Raw genomic sequence first — 25,232 nt, 5'->3', positions numbered from 1 at the left:
GAGAACACAAGGTAAACAGGGAGGGAGCGTGAGAGGAGCACTGATTGGTAAAAGGTAAGATTTTCATGCCGGCGTTCAAATTTCCTGTATGTAAGTGATGAGCAAGAACCACTTGTCTGTACTCTTAGTTCATCAGTCATCTCTTTCTGTCAGAAAGAGCAATACCTGCATATGCTGACCACCCTTTTCATTTTGCTTCTTGGGTGTCATTTTCTGCCAGTGTCACTTTTATTTCTGAACTTTAAAACAAGTTGCATCTCAGAGCTATGCCTGAAAGATCTGCCTGCTTTTGGTTAAGTCAAACACTTAACTCACCAGTTCTTATTTTCTGCCACTATGTTAATGATTTTTTAAACACTGACATCAGAAACACAAGTCTGTTAAATTGCTGCTAGACCAAGGTATTTCAGAGTTACGTGCACAGATGTTTTTTAGAATTTTCTCATTTTCCAGCTGTAAGGTGAAAAATTATTCTCTGTACACACTCATCAGCTTATAAGCAGAAAATAGAAAAAGGTATTTTAATCAACTGTTACATAAAATCCTTTTAGCTAATTATTCCATTTTAAAGTAGTGAATCCTGTGGTTTTTTGTTTGTTTGGTATTGACAGGAGCAAAGTACATTGTACGTGGTATCACAAAACCTGTCATTTCCCTTTCTGTCATTTATTCAATACAACCTTTTTTTTTTTCTTACCAATGTCTGATAAAGAATGTATCTGTTCAATTGAAGTTCTTCATTTCTGCTAATACCAGCTAATTATGTAAAGTTAAATCACTCCCCACAAGATTTTGTGAGCTCTTAACCTGAACTTGAGAATTAGAAAAAAATCACAAAAGAAGAATCTCAAGGCCTACTGAACACAAAGATACTATCTCTTAACTCATGTCAGAGTTAAAACCAGTACGAAATATTGGATAACTGTTATGATTTTTAATTTAGTCCTATAACTTTCCTTGGGCATTTACTGTTGATGAGCACCCATTGGAATCTGGATACATAATTACTGTATTTTTGTTTAACACACAGATTTTGCTGCTAGTTAGATAAGCTTCCTCCTTTCATAGGGAAAACTGTATATTTGGCACCGAGCCCTGTGAGGACAGCTTGGGCTGTTTTGAAATACACTGTCTGAGCAGCTTACACAAACTCAGACTTCTCCTGTTACACAAAAACAAAAAGCTGGTATTTTCATTGCCATTACTCTAACCTCTTACCTACAGATGATGCTCTAGCTGGTGAGTGACAAGGTGGGGGGAGGACACAAGAACTACATACAAAACACACAGAAAAGTAATCTAAAACCTCACTGACTCATCATCATACTCATTCACTCTCTCCAATAAAAAGGAATCTTCCTGTACTCTTGAATAAAACCTAAATTTAATGTGGGATTATTTTTTTTAATGTAAAGAAAAGAAAAACAGCAGAAAGTCAAATTCAGTGCTTATTATCCTCAGTTTACGCAGAAATTTGGCAATACTTTTCCTGGTTCTAAAGTTCACTTTAGGAAATACTTCTCATTTAAAAGACACTAGGCAGCACATACGAACTGCCTACCAAGTGATTTATACCACCTTTTTTTTTTTGTATGTAAAAGTACTTATGTGCTGGAGTTCACCTAACCATCACCTCATGTTAATGTACTTGTCGATGCACATACTTAACCCATTTCAAGGTTGTATTAAAATAGGAGAATGTTGTTACTCAGATGTTCTTCACAGGCCCAGTGTTATGAAGCTTGTCTCAGTGGGCCTCATTCTGTCACAGTAAGATGGGCAAAACCTCTCTTTCCCAGAGGAATTTGAGGCATGGGCACACAACCTAAGTATATGCAACTTACCACTTCTCATCCAAAAACATACCAACAAGTGCCAAGTCCCTAACAAGCTCCAGTACTCAGCTATCATCAACATACCATATAAGAACTGGGAGCACTGCGTGTAGCCTTCCTCCATTTCCTCACACTTGTCTGCTGCTGTCTGCATGTCACTGTAGGTCATAGCAAATACAGCTGCACCCGATTCCACCAGGAATTTGCACACCTGCACGTTATTGCAAGATGCTGCACAGTGTAATGGGGTCCTGCAAGCCAAGAAGAAAAAGATGACACAATTACTTTTATTGCTCATAGAAGTGTTTACAGGCTCCCTTGGGCAAACCACCCTCATGTGTGACCTCCAGCAATTGGTACTCCTATCACTGAAAGCTTCCTACCCAAACTACTTAAACCAGGATTGTCCAGAGCAATTGCTTTTCACAGGTAACAGGGGTTACTAAGAGCTGCCTGAGCCTTAAAGCTGGCTTTCCAAATGGATCTCTAGTTATTCTATCCTTTCCTAATCCATCAACGTTTCAAGAATATTCACCGGGGCAAGAAAGGAGAAAAAAAAACTTCAAACAAAAACAAAAACAAAACCCCATGCTCAGAAATCCTCCTGAAATCAAGCCTATTACAATCTAGACAATGACTTCAAAACCTGACTTGGTGACAAGTACAGATAATTGGAGTAACTACTGAGGTTGAGGAACAACAAGCACCTGTATTCAGTTTTGGGCCTTAGATGCTTCTGTAACAGGTAAAAATAATAATAAATCACTGCCCTCCCATAGCCTTTTAATTGATAAGCTACCTAGTACCCTTTAGTACGTGTTTGTAACTCATTAGCAGTAACAGGCCTGGCTTGTAGTTTGTAGGCTTTCTGCTTTGTTTCATTTTTAAGTTGTCTGTGTGTTGGACAGAAAACTGAGGAAAGTTTGCAGGGCTGTACAATACTGCCCAGAGCCTGCAGCTTATATGGCTATCACACAGAAAGGACACTGGGAATTTCAGCAAATGGCTCATTATGCATAATTTGCCTTCAGTATTTAAAAGAAATTGTTATGTCTATTTCCTGAAAACTGGGCCTAAAACACATACTTTTTTCATATAAGGAGTGTCAGTATAATTTACCTATTTTCCTCTCTATGCATTTTCATATAATACACCACAGAAAATTGCTGTTGCTCTACTGTAGAAAGTTGTTCCCAGCTCTACAGGAGCAAACTGAAAACAAAAGCTCAATTTTCTTCCTCTAAATCCTCTTTTGATGTTGAGTCAAGTCCCTTTCCCCAGGAAAGAGGAAAATGTTGTCTTTTACAACAGGCAAAAAGCTAGCCAGACAATCCTCATCACCGCTACCTTCAGAGGGAGCTATGGTAGCCCCAAGCCGCAGCTCTGTTGCAGACAGGATTCATAAGGAAGCACTAAAAGCCTTACCATCCATCACTGTCTGCAGCATTCACATTCACACCAAATTGCACCAGGAACTTCACGATCTCTGTGTGCCCAGCACACACAGCGTTGTGCAGTGCAGTAATCCCTTCATCGTTGGGCATGCTAGGATCTTCAACCTATTCAGCCAGAGAAAGGAACCATTTGCATTCTGGTGAAATTATAATAAACTAATATCCTTGTACAAAAAATCAGTTGGCCTATTCTGAAATAGGATTTTGAACCGTAATTCTATTAAGTATTTGAGCAACAGGAAGAAAACTACAGCGTATAAGCTTGTAGGCTCCCTTAAATAGCAAGGAGCTGAAGTGGTTCAGAGAAATAGTATCCTGATAACTTAGCAAAAACTTTTATAACAAATTTCAGAAACTTGCCTATTTAAGCAAAATCCAAGTGAATTTTGTTTATCAAATGATTTGATAACATGCCAGATAGGGGGACAGAACACTACATAAGAAAATGAGAAGAAATTGTCCTGCAAATTTACTGTCCTGGTGCTAAATATCCAGTTTGGATTTAACACGTATAAAAAACAGCCTTCAAATGGCCATGTCGTGCTGGGTTTGCTTATCATTTCAAGGGCAGACCTCCATTGTGCATTATTATTTCAGGTTCTCAGCCCAGTCCAGAAAAGCTACGGCTTCCCAGTTTGAACTGGGATTGCTGTTCCTTCTCTTGTAAGACAGCATTTGTACCTCATAAATGATTCTCTGCACAAGATCAAACTCCCCCTCCAAAGATGAATCCAGAAGCAATGCAAGGGGGTTGAACTTCACTCTCATTCCATGTGCGATTCTCTCAGAGCCAGTTTTACGCAAGTTCGTCCTCTTCCCCTGTGAAAAGCGTAACAGAATTACAGGAAATTTTTTCCAGTTAGAACAAGAATACAAAATTGTGTATATGAGAATGACAGCAGAAACAACCAGTTAAGGCAGTGAAATTATGAAATTTAGACTATTTTTAACCACTTCCCCAATACATTACAAATATAGGAGGTTATGAACATTACAAAAGATCTCTGCCTTCATCTCCAGGCAAGGACTTTGAAGTCATCAAAATCATAAAATTCCCAAACACCTGATGGTCAGGAAAACAATGCATATTTTTTGTATTCAAATTATTTTAGCATTAACTCTCAGGTATGTTACACAAACCAAAAAACTTGAAAGGCTCTACACAAAGTACACTTTTTTCTTAAGCACGGATGCTTAGTTCCTAACCTTTTGCTAAGCTTAGCAGAGGTTAACAGGAACAAAAACAGGGAAAATGGTTTGGGAAAGAATGTAGAACCAAGTGTAGAACAGCTTTAGATGCTCCCAATGATACTGGAAAGAAATTATTTCTTCAGCTGAATTTGTCCTCTTTCCTATAGAGAATATGCATACATTAGATCAGCGCTCTCCGCAGCTGGCTGTGCAGCAGCAATAAACACTATTCATACGGCTATGCAAATTTCCAACAGATGTCCAAGCAAAGATGAATAGAAATGAGTCATGTTTTGCAAAAGCAAACGTGAAGATAAGTTTTATAAGAGATTCCTAGAAAATACTCTTTTGCCTGTTGATTTATACACATATCAAAAGTACAGGCTTTTTAAAGAACGACTCCGTCAGCACAACCCAAGTCTTTAAATACAAAATTAAGAAATTGGTCCACTTTCTTCTCATCATCACAGAATTATTACAAAACCAACCAGAACAGAGTTCTTACAATTTAAGAAATCCTACCACTCAAGTTTCCTTGTAAAAGGCAGCAAGGACGCAGTCCTGAAAGCATGTAAACTTGCAATGACTATTCCAAGGCTAAAAAAGCATGCTAAAGCTTTCAGCTCCTCTGCACTGAAATGATGGAGGAATAAACACTTTCATGTACCTGGTTATTAAAATTATACTCATGATAGTTTTTAAAGAAACTATGAGGAACCAAAAGCATTAAGCATTTCGGATGCACAGCTGTGAGATAACACCATACCACACACGTATATACAAACTTCCAAAACCAAACAAGACTGTAAGATGCCGCCTACCCTTTGCCCAAAGGGCTCCATTTTGATGCAACCTGAGAATTAATTGGTGTCAAATTCAAGTTCCAAACAAACAAAAATAATCAGAAAACATCTGAAAAGTTTGCACTTGAGAAAGCGTAAGCAGCTGATGTCTACAAAGACCTACTAGAGCAGAAACTAAATAAGGCAGTTTCCCCATCCTTTTCAAGGAAGGCACTTTCAAATAAACAAGTGCAATCCAGGATTAAGATAATTAGTTTCTATACCAGCACTAGACGGAAACACTCTGAAATCTGTATGGCTCAAAAAAAAAAAAGTTTTGATTTGGTATAATAGGCAAACTTCTATAAGGGATGCTTTTTACAGCACAGAAGTTTGCATACAAAATTTCATTTGAAACTTTCCACCACGTCATTCATTTTAGAGACAGAGCTTTTCATTACTGTCATTCATTTTGGAGATACAAGTATCACACAGCCAGAGCGGACACCCAAAGAGAGACTTCTAGCCTGTTTGTGCACCTGTTCTCCCACATACGCTTCATCTCTGCAATAGACACAGGATATATGGCAAAGCTTAAGCTGACTTACAGAGCACTGAAGTTGTAGGCTAGGTAATACTTACAGGAGGCAAGGAAAACTGTCCAGTAACTTCAGGAGGCCGCATATTGAATGAGTCCTCTCCCAAACTCTCTGGTTCCCCTGATGGATATGGGGGTGGTGGGTATGGAGGATACTCCTCTATGTATACCTCCAGTGGCAGTGAAGCCTCCAGGCTTGGTTCTTCCATTTTGGGCTGTGCGGGTTCGTCAACATCCGAAACTCCCTCAGGTACTGTCTCCAAAGCTGAGGAGGGAAGAACAACTTCGCTCTCGTCCACTGGTGTGTTCTCTGCTTCCTCAGCAATGGCTGGTTCTGGCATTGAAGAAACCGTTTCTTTCTCTGATTCTGCACTTGCATAGGGGTTTGGGATTTCCACGGGGCTTTCAGGACTGACAGCTGATGACATCTGTTTGGAGGGATGTGATGGAGCTGAGATAGTCTCCATTGCAGCCAGAGTTGTCCTCTGATACAACAGCTTCTGAATGTTTGGGCCATTAGGTCCTTCTGGCTCGGTAATGGAGCTACGTTTCTTCAGTGGTCTGGGTGCATTGGACAGCTTTTTCCGTAGTGCTTCCAAATCAGCATCACTCTGGTTGCGGTACGGATTGGACAGGAAAGGCAGCAGTTTGGTTGGGCTAAGGGGACGGGGTATTCGCTCGGTTTCATGATTCTCATGAGCAGACGTTGTTGTTTCCATCTCGGGCTCTGGACTGCCTGGCTTGCCTTGGAGGTTTGAGTAGACATTCTCCGACAGCGGCAGCTGATTCTGCACACCAGCTCCTGCCATGACAGGCTTTCCATACACTAGAGAGCAGTTCAGAGAGGGGTAGAGAAAAAAAAACAACAACTGTGAGTATCTGATCAACAAACATAACAAGAACATGCAACCTGATTCACCTACCTAAGGCAGAGAAGCACAACAGCAGAATCAACCAAACAGAACTAAACCATTAACAAGGCTTACTGTTAGTACTTAATCAACTTGCAAACACAATACAGATGCTCTGCGCTCCTTGTTAATGCTTACACACAACAGACAAGATCCACCCAAGATTCTTACAGCTGCACTAACCTGCTTAATTCCCCCAAAAACAGCTTTGTATCCACAGATCAGGTGGAAAGTATCTCTCTCTCAGGCTTAGGAAGACAGAAGAGAGGTAGAGAGCTACAGGCTTACCACTTGGGAAGTGTGGTCCTCTGGTCTGCGCTCTCGTCAAAGCACTTTGCACTGCCTGCTGGAAGTTCTTCCCTGGAGTCTGCTGTTGTGTGTACATGCTATAAATTGAACTTGCAGCCACAGTTTGAGGCTTTCGAAATGGTGGCAGTGAGGTCTCTTTGGATGGCTGAGGGGTGAAAGGTCTCACAGCTGCTGCTGGGGGACTTTCCTGTTTGGAGGAGGGAAGGATTTGTTCCTGGCTAGAAGAAGGACCTACAGGTGGTACAGAAATTCTTTGCTGTATCTGCTGGGAAGGATGAGAGGGCTGCTGTGCCACTGGTTTTTGTTTGTTCCCCATAGTTACAACAGCCAAAGGCAGCTTCTGCACGTTTCCATCCAGCTTAGTATCAGAAAGTTGCAGATGACTGGCTTGACCAAAATAAGGCAAGTTTATCTGTTTTGGTTTAGTGGGGACAGGTGGTGGTACCTTTGTTACATTTTTATTGGCTGTCTGAAAGAAGAAAAAAGTTAATTAAGATTAAACTGAAAAAAAAACCACACGTTTTAAGAGATCTGCCAGGAAGGATCAAAGATCCCCAAAAAATTACATGGTATCTAGCACTTACACTATTTCTGCAATACTGTTTACAACCTCCTGGGAATCAGAGGCTTCTCAAAACATTTTATCATAGTTATTTATACTTTGGAACCTGTTCTCCATAATTCCTCCTGTAGCAGTCATGCTTAAAACATCAAGCTGACTGGGCACAGTAACTTCTCTAAAAGCTGAGGTGGGCAAGAATCTGTAGGCAAGAAGCTTGCTCTCCAATGGAGCACCTGACATCCCCAGTTCTCCCATGTTACTTCACCCCTACGCAATCAAATCACACCCGTGTCAAGATTTAGGGGGGGAAATCTTGCTGCAATCAAACATCTGAAGGACACTGCTGAATTAAGCAGTACATAACTGATTAAGAAGGCCTCATGCAAATGCCTCTGTACATAAAATCTTTGGAAAAAATATTTGCACACACACTAGCACAAGTAGCACAGCTTTTTTTTTTTTTTTTTTTTATGTGATCAGTCAAATTGTAGATTTTCATCACAGTAATTGTAGGGAAAGACTGAGTTACTGGCTGACATTAAAAGCCTAAAATACATTGTTCCTTAGAAGGTCTTTTTTTAAAAGAAGACCTAGTTACTTTTCAAAGAGCTTCCTGATAGCAGTATTTGTAAAACTATGTAGTAATCTCTATCAGATGAAATGCAGAAACTCAGCAAAACTCAGAGCTGAGCAGTAGCTTGTGTTCCCTGCATACCTGTGCTTCTCGCAAGAGATCTTCGCTGCTCTGGTTCTTTCGCAGTGTGCCCAGCCCAGCAGACTGATCCACAGAATCAAACATTGAAAACGGCCGCACTTTCTTCTCTTTGTCTCGCAAGAAAGCTTCTCCTTCAGCTGTTAGAGAGGGAAGAAGATTTTTTTTAAATGACAACACAATTATAAGAATTAGAATCCTGTTCTGTGCAAAAATCAAGACTGTGTTTATAAGGGGTGCTTGTTGCCCTGTGCTAAGGACCCACGGGCATGACAAATGCTTTGTCTTGCAAATTTAACAGTAGCAGTTTTGAAGGCATTAGTATCCACTTCATCTGAAATAAGGTATTTAAAAAAATCCCTGCAACACCACACTACAGTTTGCATTGCAACATTATTTGACTTCTTTGTGCTCTCAAATTAATTTTACTTTTTACTGAGGCATTTAGGAAAAACAGATGTCATTAACTTGGTTGTTCATATTTTAAGATTAGCCAAGCACATAAGAGCATACCTTGACCTTCACCAGCCACAATTCCTTTTCCTGAAGTTAAGGCTGATCCTTGAGTAACATGATTGTCTGCATTTAAGCTATTCCAGTCTGAAGCAGACAGGGAAGGTTTTGAACTGGGGACCACAGAACCTAGGAGAGAACAAATGAAACAGGTTTGCTCAGTCGGATAATGACAGGACAAGGGGGAAGGGTTTTAAACTAAAAGAGGGAAGATTTAGATTAGAGGTTAGGAGGAAATTCTTCACTCAGAAGCCGGTGAGGCACTGGCACAGGATGCCCAGAGAAGCTGTGGATGCCCCATCCCTGGAGGTGTTCAAAGCAAGGTTGGATGGGGTTTTGGGCAACCTGATTTAGTGGCAGGTGTACTTGCCCATGGCAGGGGTGTTGGAACTAGGTGAGATCTTCAAGGTCTCATCCAACCCAAGCCATTCTATGATTCTATGAGGTTACATTAAAATACTGCTTTGTTGACTTATTAATTACAGGATTTTGTTTTGTTTGTTGTTTTTTTTTGGTAGTACTCAGGTCTAGACAGTATATAAGTATCATGCCCAGATTAACTGCTACAAAACCTATCACTTAAGGTTTTAGTTCATTTCAGAGAATCATAGAATCATTTAGGTTGGAAAAGACTCTTAAGACCACCAAGTCCAATCCACCTAACTTGCCAAATCCACCACTAAATCATATCCCTGAGCACCACAAACACACATCTCAAACACCTCCAGAGATGGTGACTTCACCACTTCCCTGGGCAGCCCATTCCAATGCCTAACCTCCCTTACCATGAAGAAATTCTTCCTGATATTCAATCTAAACCTACTCTGGCACAACTTGGTGCTGTTTCCTCACATCCTATCGCTTGTCACTTGAGAAGAGGCCAACACCCTCCTCACTGCAACCTCCTTTCAGGCACTTGTATAAAGAGCAATGAAGTCTCCCCTCAGGCACCTCTTCTACAGACTAAACAACCCCAATTCCTTCAACTGCCCCTCTTAAGTCTCATTTTCTAGTCCCTTCACCAGCTTCATTGCTCTTCTCTGCACTTGCTTGGGTAACTCAATGTCCTTCTTGCAGTGAGGAGCCCAAAACTGAACACAGCCCTCACGATGTGGTCTCACCAGTGCCAAGCGCAGAGGGACAGTTACTTTCCTAGTTCTGCTGGCCACGCTATTTCTGATGCAGGCCAGGATGCTCTCAGCTTTCTTGGCCTCCTGGGCACACTGCTGGCTCATATTCAGCTACTTGTTGACCCCCAGGTCCTTTTCTGGGGGGCAATTTTCCAGCCATTCCTCCCCAAGCCCATATAGGTGCATAGGGTTATTATGACCATGGGGTTATTAAAGTGTCCAGTATTTAGTTTTGTTGAATGTGATGTGATTAGACGTGGTCCATCAATCCAGCCTATCCAGATTTCCCTGCAAAGCCTTCCTACCCCTCAAGCAGATCAACACCCGAGACCAAGTTTGTTTGTTTGTTTTAAAAAGAGAATGCAAAGCCCAGCTCAAAAGCAGATACTAAATTAGCAGCAAAGCTATCTGTCCTAGTATGTGCCTGCACTTGCAAGCATTCATACCAGAAACCTCTATACTGCTTCTTTCCAGTTAGTAAGGAACTTTCCACGGATATTTACAGTACGGTAAAAGTGACAGGATAGTAAGAAGTGATAGGAAAGATCATGCTTCAAAGTAAAACACGATGCATTAAAGTAGAAACAAATCCTGCTAGTGATATCCATAACAGCAGAAAACCTGTATGTTCAGTGTGTAATGCTGCGGCACTGCATTAAAGTCAATCTTTACATTCACTGGAGTCAACATCCAGTCTGCTTCAAAATACTACGATGATGTCTGCAACTTGCAACCAAATACCTTCCTAAACACTAATCCTCTATTACAGTAAGTTGTATCCAGCTCCATACTAGTGATGAGGAGAAGGAGAGAAGTTTCAGTCTGATGAAGTACTGGACACTATTTCTCTAGGAAAGCAGTCGTTTTGCCCAAATGCTAGAAAAGTAAGGAGTGCTGGTTTAGTTTAACTAGCACACCACCATGTACTTCTGTAGCAAACATTTAAATTTTGTATGGACCAGAGCTAAAATCCATACCAGTAGTTTAGATTGTAAAACCTAGATAAAACGAAATTGTTCCCCATTCAGCAGCAGAGCAAAAGAAACCTGGTACTTCATAAACATTTGCTGACACTGGAGAGAGGGGAGGGAGATAAAGGAACAAAACTGCTCCACTAGCACAGCCTCCATTTTTCCTTTTGGGAAGATTTGAGCTTCTCCTATCTCCCCGTTGAAAAGCAAGTCTGAAAGATATCACAGAAGAGATATCTGCATCTCTCCAGTTTCTCCTGACTTTCACTGAGCTGAACTTTATCTCATAGGAGAAAGATAGAGAAGCCAGGCAAACCTCCATCAATGCTCAAAGCAACAGAGGCCAAGCCTCACGTCAGTTGTTGGATTTATGTCTCTCTGTACTCCTGTGTCACCAACATGTCAGCAAGCTTATTGCTATTTCTATGCTACAATCAACTACAAGAAATGTTATAAAGAAGGCAATGTTTGTTAATCTTTTACATGTCATTTCAAAAATGCATGATCAGAAAACTTGTCTTTGTCAGTTTTTAAGCCCAGTCAACATGTTGTTAACCATGTCTGCCCCAAGACTGTCTAGAAAGACGACCAAACGCTATTGTACAGTTTTTAGGAGTAAAAAAAACCACAAGGGATCACTAATTTACAGAAGAATCCTCCTATGTTCTATGCTGTATAACAACTCAAATTATAAATTAAGTAATCGTCCTAGTGAATAACACATTGAATCCTATAGCCTCAGTGTTTATAAAATATATTCACTGGGTCAGGAAAATTGCAAGAAGACTTTCACATAAAATAGTATTTTGTTTAAAAAGAAAAAAACGTATCAGGGCTGGTAAATTAGAAGAAAATGAAACAGTTCTGGAGAAGAAATCTTAATTTCAAGCCATTACCTGCAAGAGCTTTAGCTTGTGAACTGCTCCCGGCTCGCATGTTCGGCAGAGTTTGCGTTTTTAGCGGACCATCAGGTGCCTGCAAAGTTTGTGTCCCATCTGAAAATGCTGGCTTCACCAAAAGTTCAGGTCTGGAAGCAATACGTGGCATAGTAGAGGACTGGATGTAAGGACCAACTGCTGCCACTCGACTTGGAGCAGAAGCCACTGGCTGGGGTAAGTTCCCATCTGAAGAAACCTTAAAACATTTAAAAAAAGAAAAAAAAAAAAAAAAAGAATTTTATGCTGTAGCTTCTATCCATCAGGGAGTTAGAGCCATAAGTCAAAAAGGTGAAAAAAATATATTCTAGTACATAAAATGAAGCTTTTTTTAAACTTTAACAGATATAAATATGATGCAGTAATAACAACAACGAAAAAGATTCCATGACAGCATAAGACGACTTCTTGTCCATAAACAGTAAGTAGGTTAACATCAATGTACCATGAAAAGTACTTTAATAATACAAGACTTCCACCACGAATAGGTAAAAATCGCAGTTCTAGCATCTGAACAGCCCTCCCCACAAGCAAGTTGTTACTTCAGTCCATATGTGCCACAAACAATGCATACATATTTTCAATTAAAACATCCAGCACTTACCGGTACATTCTCTTTCTGTTGCAGAGCTGCTTTTTTCTTCCAGAGGCGCTCCCGCAGCTCATTAACACGCTTATCCATGACTGCCACCTCCGAGTTGCGCTTGTTCAAACACTCCCTCTGTTGCTGCAGCTTGGCATTCTGCTCCTGGTTCAGTTTGTTCCTCAGCTGAATAAATTCACGGGGCGGGGGGGGGGTGGATGGGGGGAGGACAACAAAACCAAAACAAATTAACTAAATTAACTTTCAGGATGAAGGACAGGAAACAGCTACAAAGGGGAAGCCCTCCTAAAAAGTCAAGCCTTGCTTGCAAACTCCTGAGATTATATTCTGCTGGGAAAACGCTGGGTAGTCTCCAAGCAGTGCTCAGGGAAGAGGTGCAAACTGAAAACTCCATCCCCTGCCTGCCTCGAGCACAGTGCCTCCAGTCCTCCATCTGCAGCACCTGGGCAACCGCGCGGCTCTGCCCAGAGCGAGCGCGCCGGGATCTCTTCCCAGCAAGGCAAGAAGCGACCCAACCAACTTTCCACCCTTCGAGCTGTGGGTCGCCCACAAGCCCTGCGTTACCTGCAGCTCCTTGTACAGGCGGTCGAGCTCAGCTACAGCTGACTGGTTGTCGTGGTAGCCATCAATTCGGCCGTTCTTCAGCATCTCCAGCTGCCTGGTGAGTTCCTCTACCTTTGACACGGCCAGCACTAGCTCACGCTGCTTTTGCTGGAACAGGCTGTTCATCTGTTCAATCTCCTCCACTGAAGAGGGCGAGAGAGCACAATAGTCGCCCTGAGAAACAGCTGAGCGTGGGCTGCTTCCCAAGCAGCACGGCGGGGGCAGAGAGCGCCCTGCTGTCCCCTGGAGCAGCGTGGCACAAAGGCTGCAGCTGGCTGCTGCAAGCCCGTGGCCCCTGGCAAACCAGCTCTTCCTTGTGGGAGCTGCACATGCAAACTTGGTAGCGGGATTATGGAAATCCCATCTACTTAAAGTACTCATGGGGGGGATTGCTAAAATTTATGTAATGCTCAGACTCCACAAGAGGACACTCACTCAGCCACAAGCCATATTTATGATGCTTAAAACTCTTGAATTTCAGTCATAGGAAAGATAAATGACATAGTGATAAAACACTCGAGCTGTTACATTAAACAAAGCCTTTTTAGGGTTTACTACACACAGCTGTCATCAGCTGTTCTCACTGTCCAAAACTGTTGTATTTCAGAACAAAATCCAAAGCAGTAGCTGTTCAAGCAAGTGCCAAGACCAGACCTTCTGGGGATAGCGCATGCTCACACATGCTCTGAGATCTCAACTCGTGTCTTTTGTGTTACACTGTGGTGCTCTTCCTTCAAACTGAGTTGTATTACACAAGATAAATATTGAACAGACAATGCATTCTCCCCACAGAAAATAGTTTGTTTTTATCTGGAAAGCACTACACTATTTTTAATTTTTATCTTTTTACTCTAATAAAACAATATATTTTCATTTCAGTGCACATGAAAATGCCAAGTTCTGTATGACACAGACATGGAGGTAGGAAGAAAAGAGAGGCAAAAGAAAGTATGTTGACATGAAGTCTGAAATAAAATATTTAATACTGCACCAACTTGCTGAACTGCAATCACCCAACTAGTACTGTAGAAAGACAGACACTAGTGTAATTTTTGTAACTGAAAAGAAAATACACAGCCACTTTGGTCATTAAGTTACCTCTTGCGTAAGAGGCAACACAGGTAACATGCCAATCAGATCTTTTTCTTTTTTTTTCAGGCCAAGAAGAAAATAACAGTCTAAATATATGCATAGTTTTAACATAAAGAATGGAAAAAGTTTCTGTGGTACACAAAGGTATTCAAGTAAGGAAACAACCTACACTGAAATTAAAGAGCAGAAATGCTAGGCTCAAAACAGACTAGAAATGCACTTATGGGATATTTTGAAATACGATTAGAGAATACTTTTTGTTCTTGGTCATTCAGGATTTCTCTTGGTAAATGTGAGATGTGAAAACAAAGATTAATTTGTCTTGGAATACTGCAAATACCTCTTCTAAATCACTGAAATCACCACAGATTTTAGAGTTCCAAGAGCCATGCTCCATGAAAAATCACAGCCTACTTTCTCCAAGCAGCAACTCACCTAACTTTCCATTGCTGAGTCTTTTTTGCTCCACATGCCCTTTCAGTGCTCTCACTTTCTTAAGTTTGGCTTCCTGATTCTCAGCAATTTCCTTTAATCGCTTAAGTTTTTCCTGCTCAGCAGCTTGCTGTTGCTGTCGCTGATCTTGCTGTTTGAGGAATTTCAGACGCTGTTCCTATAGACAAGATAAGGAATTTATTTATTCACTTATTTTAAAAAAGAAATTATGGTAAGGTATTGACAGCAACAGTGTCAAACTTGTATACAATTGCCATTGCAGCTCAGGTCATCAGTTGCTACAGCCCAGTATCCTGACTTCCCAGAGTGTCAAGGGGAGCCTGTGAGAACAGGGCAAGCACCTCCTGATGCCCAATACATGTGCTCCAATACCATCCTCCAGGTACCACCATTCAGTAGCGCAAGAACCTACTGAAACAAAGGCAGTATCCATGTCTAACAGCCCTTGGTACATTTTTCTTCCATGAAATTGCTCAAATCCTTTTAAGCTAAGAAAAAAATTAGCATTCATGTTCTATGATGTTTGCCAGTTTCATTTAATCACTACTTTGTTCTTCATTTGCAAGAATTAGTGGTTATTTCCTCTCTACCTTCTCCATGCTGTACTTTATGCTTCTCTATCATATGCTACATTTTAGTATTTTCCAACATGACCTATAGTCATTTATATATTTTATATATAGAAGGTATTCCATAAATTATTGATCACTCTTTATCTTTCTACTCACTCATTCTACTTTTTTCCAGTTCAATTAGAACTTCCTTAAGCTGGGGAATGACTGCACAGCAAAGCTCTGAAATTTTACCATTTCCAGGTAATAATCACCAACATCACAAAACAGAATTCAAGACATAGGAAAACCTTTATACTGACCTTGCCCCACTTACACAACAGACATCATCTCAATGGAGAGGATTCTTTTACCTCTCCAAGAGTGTATGAGTAGGGCTGTGCACTATTAGTCTCCATATATACAGACTAGACGTCAGTTCAGAGCTAAAAGAAACCACTAGGTCATCTGTAGATGATCCTTTAAGTACTGGCCTTCCTTTAAGTTACTGGCTGCTAGGTATGACTCTCAGTTCTGGAGATTATAGGTTATTCCAATGGTAGAACTACTAAGACTTTCCCAAGCATCCAGCCAAAGACCAAGAGCCACAACTTTCAGCGGCTACTAACATTAGAACACTTCCTCCAAAAGAAAATATAAAAAATAATTTGTGGGAAAAAAAAGAAAACAAAACACATACCCAGTCATATTTAGAAACATGGGTTCTTGTGCATTTTGATTAAAAAAGAAAGAAAAGTGAGCTTGCTCACAGAAAACCAGGCAGCACCTGCAGTATCTGCACTATATACAGTATACACTATATTTTCCCATACAGGAAAAAAGTAAAAAAATATATTACAGCCCATGTCTAAAAAGAAAGCGTCTTTTTCCTTCTGAATCTATTTTTAATACTGCATCTGATTTCAGAAGGCAGGAAAGAAGCAATGGAAAGCCTCTCTTTGGAACAAAAGAATGAAAAATTAATGAAAAATTCCCCAGTGGGACAACCACAAGGCCACTCTGCTTGCTACCAACCGCAGGCAACAGACACCTACTTGATGGGTGGCCATCCATACTCAAACTGTAATTTTTTTTTTTTTGATGTCTTGTATGGCTTCCTTTACACCAAGTGTATAAAATGTTTCTATTTCTAGTTCTATATATACAGTGACTACAATTTCAGAGCTATTACAAAGACCTCAGAGCTATCTTACAAAGATTATCTTACTTTCAGAGCTATCTTACAAAGACCAAGTTCTATTATCATCACCTGAGTGAATCAGCCAAGAGAGACAGGGCTTCCAAGAGAGGAAGAGGAGTGAGACAGGAGCCCCAGCAGCCTTCTTTGCCAGCAAAGCACATTCTGAAGGGCCTGGGAACTCATCCACCTAGATAGTCAAACGCTCCTTAGGATGGGCTTGCATGTAAAGATTCTCTGCCAAAAGCAGCACTAACAGTGGTATTTTCAAGAGTAGCGTGCAGCAAAAATGCTAAAGCCGAATACAAAATCCATGCTACCCTTCTGCAGATGTGTTCAGAATATTTTTTCCCTAAACAATTCAGGAGCAACCCATGTGCCATCATTAGCTTTTCTGTTATTGTTCAGCAAGCATTTTATAAATCATTGTCCTAGTTACTTCTATCACATGCACACCGTCTTTTCCAGACAGTTGCCCCAGGAAACCAGGCACACTGAACTCTATCAGTAAAAAGCGAGATATCATTACAGGACAGCATTATACCCAGAGACAAAAGCATTGTTCAGTGATCAAGCTGGTGAATGGCTGGTCACCACACAGAACAAACAGGGCTGGCAGAGGCACCAGGATGAATGACAATATTAATGCTATACGCTCCATCATTTTAGTAAGCTACAGGGTCACTTCAATCACTGGCATTATTTTAATCTTCTACTACTGGATATTTGTATAGATTGACTTGCAAATTTAAAAAGTGGGAGCCAAAGAAAAGAAGATACCTGTTTAAAAGAGGTGGGAAAAAAAACCAACACACAAATCTCTAACCCTCCCTCTACCTCATACAACTCCTACTGCCTTTGTTCTTGGCTGTAAACAATCTTATTCCAAACTCACCTTGTTAGCCAGCATTTGCTGTTGAGCCTCAATTTGTTGCTGCTGACGTGACGCCATTTCCTGAAGTTCAGCCAGTGTCATATCCATCCTTGGAGCGCTGACCTGTCAGTGAAAATCCAGAGCATTCTAGAATTTCAAATTTGGCTAGCATGCAATTCAATAGAGCTACTGCAGAAAACTATGATTAAAGTCTTTAAAAATAGTAACAACCAAGTATTCGACAGAATAATTAGAAAGAAATGGCATATTTCTACTTTAAGGAAATAACTACTTTTAAGCCTGTACAGATGTGTGCCCCAACCCAGCAACACATATAAGCTAACATTCTTGAAAAATTAATATTTCCAGCAAAATCCCAGCAGCGTTTTAAAGTGGCATTTCAAAGCCATTTATAATTAAGCTCAGCATGACTGAGCTTTGACTGACTGAGCCCGGAATGATCAGCCCATGGCAGGATGGATTGGTGGTTGCAGGTACATCATTGCAATTCGAAGCACTTCAACTTAAGTTGAAGAAACTGGAAAATTTAAATTGGGGATGGGGGACGTGGGGAAATCAAAGGTAGTACTACCACATTAGTCATCTGTTCACGTCTTTTCTTAATCTAGATTCAATCACATATCCATAATTGTATCTTCTAGAGCAAGAATAAATGACAGACAAGATTCAATTCTAAGACACTAACTGGTTTCAACTTGAAACCTAGAACTAAGTCAGGCCATTTCTCTGACACCAAACTGAATGTGGAAAGGATCAGTGAATTGAAGAAAAAGAAGAGAATTGTGAATGGGAGTAGAGGAGGGAAAGTGGTGCTGAATTTGCTGCTCTAAGATCACTCACAGAAACACATATCTGGCAGCTAACAGATCTCAGAGAGGTCTTAAGAACTGAAAACAAGGGTGATAGTTGTTAGAGGCTTCATGTCTATTTTAGAGCAGTCACTAGAAATTTCTCCACTATCATCTCTTAGTTTCCAGGGTAGGGTTTGCACAAGTATCTCAAAGGAACGGAAGCCTCTGTTTTTGCTGTGCTGTCCATTACATCAAGCACTTACTCCATTCTCCATTCTTCGATCACCAGGCACTTTCACACCATTTCTTTTTAGGGATGGATCTTGAGACCTCTGTCCAGTCCCTAGATAGAAATACACGATAACATAAACAGTAAGACATTTTTGGATTTTTCTTATCCTTTTAGACATAGCATTCAAATATAAAAAAGGAAAAAGGATCAACAATTCTTCATTTATAATGTCTGAACTATTCTTCCCATGTTCTTATCTCTAAGATAAGCTTAAATGATGACACAAGATATTTTATGAAGAGGCTGCTGTTCAATGTCAATATTTATTTTAAACCATAAAGCTGTTCAAAAACAGAAACGAGAACAGCTTAACCAAAGGTAGGATATTTCAATATTTCTCTTGTGATCAACAGGCAGCTGGCCCCTCCTAAGTCTGCATTAGAAAAGCATTGTCACAAAACTGGGTTGCCTTCTGCAAATGACATTGCAAATGCATTTGCACCACAGTGTCTTAAAACCCAGCATCTAGATGTTTGGATGTGTTGTGTGTTTTTTTTTTTAAACTGTCTCACAGAGAATATGAACAACAACAGTTAACAGTTATCATAAAATGTTTTCATCCTGACAGTCATTCTGACAGGAGAGATGCTACTTAACTAGAATCCTACTTAAATGCTTCCATCAAATCACGTGCAAATGGTGCTTAGATGTCTAATACCAAGCTCACTAATTTCCCTGTAGGACATACATGCACTACAGGATGAAGCCATCTTCTGTTAGCTTTTTGCCTATCTGAGCAAATCCCTGCAAGACTAATAAGTACAGCAGAGCTCCTAACGATTCATTTGGTCCTCCTCAAACATAGTGCTTAGCTATGTTATGGACAATAAAATGCCCATAATACTTATATTAAGAGTACTAAGCACATTGAGCTTGAAAAAAATACAACCTGACAACTAAACTGTGCCATAGGACCTCTACTATATGGAAGTGGCATAGCTTTAACTTTTCACGAACTCATTCCATCATCATTACACATTTCAAACAAAGATATGTTCAGCTATTTTAAAATACGCTGGGTACAATGCCACTTAACACAAATACAGTGTTTGCAAAACACGGGAAGATTTCTGAAGACCAAAAGGAAAAGTGGAGGAGGAAGAATCCAACAGATTGATATAAAGGTAAACGTCTTAAGGATTCTTCTACTGAAAAGATTAATATGTGATGTATGGAAAACTTTGAAAGGCAAAATGTCTTATTTTTTATAGGATTCAAACTTACGATTTACAATGCAGTGTTATTACGTTTGTAGAGAACTTAGAGACTAACCATTTTGTTTAATTCTATTCCTGAAACTAATATGAATGTGTTGATTGTGGGAGAAACACCAAAGAACTCTACTTTTTGCTAACTATGCTAAGTTTATCCCCCCTGTAAAATACTATCCAGGTGAAACACACTAAGCTCACATAATAAATGACATTACCAGAAAACAATTTAGTTACTAAATTAAACGGAAGAGATTTCCTTTTTTTTTTTTTTTTTTTTTTTTTTTTTTAGGAGATTAATCACAGACCTCTAGATATTTAACTGTGGCTAATACATGTAAACACAGTATGCCCTTGGATGCTATGGTAGTTCTGAGCTCTAGAAAAGCTACTAACTTTTCCATTCAGATATAACATGCCCAGACCAGGCAAGGGAGGATGAAGTCTTTACTAAAAATGACTAAGAACCCAAAGGAGAGCAAATAGTAAGAGCAGTTTTCTGTTACTAGCATTCCCTATTCATAAGAAAATAAAGGTCAGACCAGAAAGGGTTGCAACACCATACTGACTAGCAACACTAACATACAATATATGTACGGCGTTCCCTTAACCTTGAGAAATGAAATTAAATTTTACTTCAGCAAATGAACAAGCTGAGACCAACACATACCTGATTCCCAGCAGGGAGAGCGCTCATGTCGAAGAAAAAAACGCACCTCACTCCTCTGCATCCCAAAGCGCTGCAAAATATCCAGCATCCGTTCATTATCGGCTATAGGACGTTCTGAAAGATAAAAAGCCAGCTTACTATTGCATCCCTATGTAGCTACGGCACGTAACAAAACAAAAATATCTGTTCATCATCTTTCACTCGAGCACTGTTATTACTCAGGTTCAGTGTGGTCCTAACCCTTGCCCTCATCCAAGGCATTTCTAACTTTTCTTTGGCTCTGCAACACACCCTTGCCCTCATCCAAGGCATTTCTAACTTTTCTTTGGCTCTGCACCACACCCTTGCTTCTGAAGGTGAACCAACACCTTTGAAAAGTAGATAGAGCCCTCTAGAAGTCTAAAGGAAGGAAAAGCTGAGGCACCATCACAGCCCAACGGAACGCAAACAGGCAATTTAGAGCTTTTGGCTCAAGTGCCTTAGTTTCGTATTTGCAAATCACTGTAGGTACTCACCGCCGCAGAAGCAAAACTGGTGGACCTGTTGCCCTACTTTTGTGGTACGTCAGACAAACTTACTGTTCCATCATTCCTCTTCAAGGGCTCTTCACCCCAATTCCTACAGGTGCCAATTTGCTTTGTGAGACAACACAGTGACTCAGGTAAGAACCAGCTATTCTTTTCGGACAGTTGAGATAAAGTTTCTTAAAGTTACATGCATGAGTTCCACTGAATTGCTTTTCTTGCTCTTGTTCCCAAGTTCAGGATTCAGTCCCACCTTAATTTTTAAGCCTTACTCTTTGCCTTTTGATATCCCAAAAATCCAATGGGAGCCTAAGCCAACGGCTTTCATTTATTGGTACTCCTTTTCTGAAACATTGTTCTTTCAAATTTTACACACTTCATAGCTGAGCATTCACAGGCTGGATATAATTACAATTACTTACTGTCCTTCAGATATTTATATAAAGGCAATTGCTTTTGTTATCCTAAACATTTTAACATATGTTTTTATGCCTATGTTAAAAGTGATGGCAGCTATGCAGTTGACTAACATGTTACAGAGGTCAACTTTATGTAGTCAGGATTTTGTCACAGTATCTGAGAGGCTCGTGATCAGGTTAGATCCATTTGCATGGGGTACCAGATGAACAAGAGATATTGCTCCCATTTTGAGAAATAAGGCAAGCAGACAAAGACTGAAATTAAATACCATTAGTTCTATTTGTTCTGACAATGGTTTTGTTGGCTATTTCCTTTCATTATTTAGGCAAGGAAAAAAAAAAAGAAGAAATCAGAGTAGAGTTCATTCATATCCAGTAGAGAGTCTTTCAAAGCAACTATCTTAATAAAGAATAATCATTTCACAGACAAAATTGTTGGTGTTAAGAATAAATATTTTCACTTTCATAAGAAGAGGAGCTACTAACACGTTTGCAGCATGTGAAGAGATTTTTTCAACATAAAAGGGTTTCTTTAAATGAAATGAAAATGCTGCAGCTGTGCTCAAGCAATCTAGAAGAAAATTTCTGGAGTCACTGTCAAAAGAGATTAGCTTTACAGAATAAGCAAGTAGGTCACTGTTACAGAAGAAGCAATCTCTTGGCAGTTACTTGTCTAGACAGCTAAAAAAGCTCTTCATCTGCTAAACCTTAATTCCCCCCTTGAAGAAAAAAAAAAGAAAAAAAGAAACGCGACTGTCAGATTTCCATCTTAAAGAATATACAACAGGCTTACGAGATAGCTTTCTAGCATCTAGGCAATACTTCAACTGAAATTCTATCATCAAGGGAGATGCCCTTTACCCAAGGATTCTGTCAATACCACTCAGTGACTTCAAAGGAAGGTCAAGGAGATTTCCAAATACCAAACAAAACTATATTTGAAAAGTTCAAGAAGAAAAGAAATTATCAGACCTCAGTTTTTATTCCCTGCCCCCTTGGAGGAAAAAAAAAAAAAAAAAGAAAAAAAAAGACAAAAGCCTTTACATATAGACACACACTTTCTGTGCTTTCTGTGGTCAAGATAGTCATCTAACAGAATTCTGATGATAATAGAAAGATCAAGCAAGCTTGCTCTGATACTCATCAAATTTCAAGCAAAACTGGGAGGACAGGGAGAGCAGTAAACTTGCCCTCATTCAGCAAACTGAGTGCCTCAAGCTAACTTGCAGCAATGTTTCAAAGTATGTTTAATATGGTCTGACAACAGAAGCTAAAATTCCTCAGCATGCATCAGGAGAAAGAGACAAGCTACCTCACAACAATGTTAGTAATTGAAGTCTAAGCACTCATTTTTCAGCATACATCTTCTGTTTCTACCTCGTAAGGATGGCTGGCATGTGCCATGTTTATTTTAAAATTAAGTTTAACTTGTTCAGTGTAATAGAAGCCATGATACCATCTTGGCAAAACGAGACATTGACACCAAAACGCTGACACCTAAAGCAAAATAAGGTAAAGTTGAGAGTTGTTTTTTTTTTTTCCAAAAAAAATAAATCCAAAATATACATTAAAATATATTTTGCAAATGTTTGCTGCTGGACGTTACGCAGATGTTTAAGAAATGACTTTTTTTTTTTAGAAATACGTGTATACTTCACCCAGTATTCAAGTCTTTATGGCATATGATTTGAAACTACTGCATTTGTTACCAAGTATAATCTGATACTGTACAGTGTTGCATGCACACACACATGCACCGGTGTCTGTATAAAGAAATATATAATTAGTAAATATGACAGGACCAGTGAAGGGAACAGGAGTAATTTGATTTCTAAAAGGAGTGCCAATATTTTAACTGTATAAACAAACAATACTTTTTGTTGGGTTTTTTTGGTCTTCTGACAATAAACTGTGCCAGTAACCAATAATAACCAAATAATAACCAAATAACATAATGAGAATACGCTTTGCAAAGAAAAGAAATTTTGCTAATCTCAGAAAAAAAATTCTCCACTTCACTTTGTTTCTGTATTCTATCTATTTTCTTTTATCTCCTCCAGTACCAGAGAGGCTGACAACTTGATTTTGTAACTGTAAACAGGCTGTCCTTGACATATCTTACACAGGCACCTCAAAAGTAGATCAAGAAGCCAGGTATGGGGAAAAAAGTGAGAAACTACCCACACTTCAGTAGGAGTTCAACTTTGGTAAGGAGGTTTTGGGGGACACTTTGGTTTTGGAGGACATTTACTCCTTTCCATCACAACTTCTGCTCTATAATAGAGCATGGAGCTAAGACTAACTATAATTTCAGTGTATGAAACTACACATACACCTAAACCTTTATTTTACTTGTCTTCCACTGTAGAATTTGGTACTGCATTGATTTAGACAGACCTGGACAGAGATATACAGTAAAACCTTCCTAAAATATCTCTTTCCACCTTGGATTGTGGATTTTATTTCAGTATCATTTATACAGAAAAAATGTTCTCTTTTTCTTTTTTTTTCAGAAAGAAAAAAATTCTATTGCATTTTTTAAAACTTAGAAATATCAAAAACGTTACATCTCTACCAGAAAGGACTAAAAATCAAGAGACCAGACTTGAGTATCTCATGCAAATATCCATCTCACCAAAGACTTCTTTAAAGAGATATAGGCCTGAGACAACAGCAGAGAGACAGGAACATTTGTCCTTGTCATCTAATTACTTTATAATTTTTTTTAAAGCATCTCAAAATAGCTGGATCAAATAACATAATTTTTCATGACTTAAAAATCCTGACAGTGACTCATCTTTTCTATACCTCTGTGTGGTTACCAGGATCTAATGAGTACCATGGAGACAAGAGGTAAGAGTCCCTTCTTATTTAAGCCAGACAAGTTAGCCATACTTTAGCTTTTGGGTTGCTTGTTGACATGTTCTTCAGTCCCAACAGAGCACTACAAGTTATGGAGACCTGAATTTCCAAAACAAAAATCAGCAAGAACACAGAAAAAGAGGGAGGCAGGAGGGAGGGAAGACAACCAACCACAAACACAAAACCTCTCTTCCACCAGCTCAAAGGACAAACTACTTTACTGTCCCGTCCTCATCTCATCCCTCCTATCCACTATATACCTTCTTTAGAAGTACTTCATATAATTGCAGCTGCTTCTGATAACACTCCTTCCCTCCCAGAATCAATTAATGCCATCATGAACAACAAAGTCAACATCTGAAAAAGGAAGTCTTCCTTTGCCAAAGCACTTGAAAATGCCTATGGAATTTAGAAGACTGTCCACAGAACTAACAATATTTACCACTCCAAAAAGCCCACGCAACCCACTTGGATTATACCGCTGGGGAGAAGAATAAATAAAGAACAACTCCCCTACACCCTTCACAGACTCATTAGAGTTGGAGAAGAGCTGCCCATGCATAAGAACATCCACATGCTTGGCTCTGCTTCTTTTATTTTCAATCATTTTTTGTATGTGTGTACCTTCCTGTAGATGTGTTATTATACACCAGTTTTGATGGAGAGATTAACAAAAATGTAAGGCAGAAACTCTCTGGGACAGAACCATGTCTTTCAGGTCTCTGTACCCTACGACAACAGAAGCAGTGAATGCCCAGCAGCTCACAAAGCAGGAGTTTAACCTACCTGAGCCACACCACACTTCAGCCAGGTGGCACTCGCTTTCACCAGGCTCCTTGCACAGCTCCACCACATCTCGGCATGTTGTCTCCGGGGTGACTGGCACCTCTGTGAAGTGTTGTTCATTGTTGCTGAGGTATACTGTCAGAAACATCTGGAAAAGACAAAGACAACAGCATACGTAACACAAAACCAGGCTGCATACTGAAGGCACAATTTTCATTAATTGCATTATTTTCAACATAATAGTATCATTCATCATGAACTACTGTGCATATTGAATTTCAAAACAAACCCAGATTTCCTTTTCAGGTACAAGCCAGTGAGATGTTAGAAGTAATCCTCTGTGCACCTCGATTATGTTACTGAAGTATTGTTTCTTTC

At 39.7% G+C, this 25,232-nt stretch overlaps 1 protein-coding gene across 3 annotated transcripts in view; it reads right to left on the bottom strand.

Moving 5' to 3' along the window:
* The window catches only part of TP53BP2 (tumor protein p53 binding protein 2), a 49,504-nt gene that overhangs the window by 3,930 nt on the left and 20,342 nt on the right, over positions 1-25,232 (bottom strand). For all 3 annotated transcript variants that reach the window (XM_035556855.2, XM_035556864.2, XM_035556875.2), the window contains 15 exons: positions 24,855-25,002; positions 20,264-20,377; positions 18,354-18,433; positions 17,300-17,401; positions 14,638-14,812; positions 13,072-13,253; positions 12,508-12,672; positions 11,865-12,102; positions 8,868-8,996; positions 8,358-8,494; positions 7,060-7,549; positions 5,905-6,686; positions 3,971-4,108; positions 3,261-3,394; positions 1,920-2,086 (listed from right to left, as the gene is read on the bottom strand). In XM_035556855.2, the coding sequence (XP_035412748.1) occupies positions 1,920-2,086; positions 3,261-3,394; positions 3,971-4,108; positions 5,905-6,686; positions 7,060-7,549; positions 8,358-8,494; positions 8,868-8,996; positions 11,865-12,102; positions 12,508-12,672; positions 13,072-13,253; positions 14,638-14,812; positions 17,300-17,401; positions 18,354-18,433; positions 20,264-20,377; positions 24,855-25,002 (3,181 nt within the window). The remainder of the gene's footprint in view (positions 1-1,919; positions 2,087-3,260; positions 3,395-3,970; positions 4,109-5,904; positions 6,687-7,059; positions 7,550-8,357; positions 8,495-8,867; positions 8,997-11,864; positions 12,103-12,507; positions 12,673-13,071; positions 13,254-14,637; positions 14,813-17,299; positions 17,402-18,353; positions 18,434-20,263; positions 20,378-24,854; positions 25,003-25,232) is intronic.

The sequence above is a fragment of the Cygnus atratus genome, chromosome 3 (assembly GCF_013377495.2).
Source record: "Cygnus atratus isolate AKBS03 ecotype Queensland, Australia chromosome 3, CAtr_DNAZoo_HiC_assembly, whole genome shotgun sequence".
In the NCBI taxonomy this organism is placed as follows: domain Eukaryota; kingdom Metazoa; phylum Chordata; class Aves; order Anseriformes; family Anatidae; genus Cygnus; species Cygnus atratus.
Note: the sequence above shows the minus strand (reverse complement) of the source record. Positions and strands in the feature narration are given on the sequence as shown.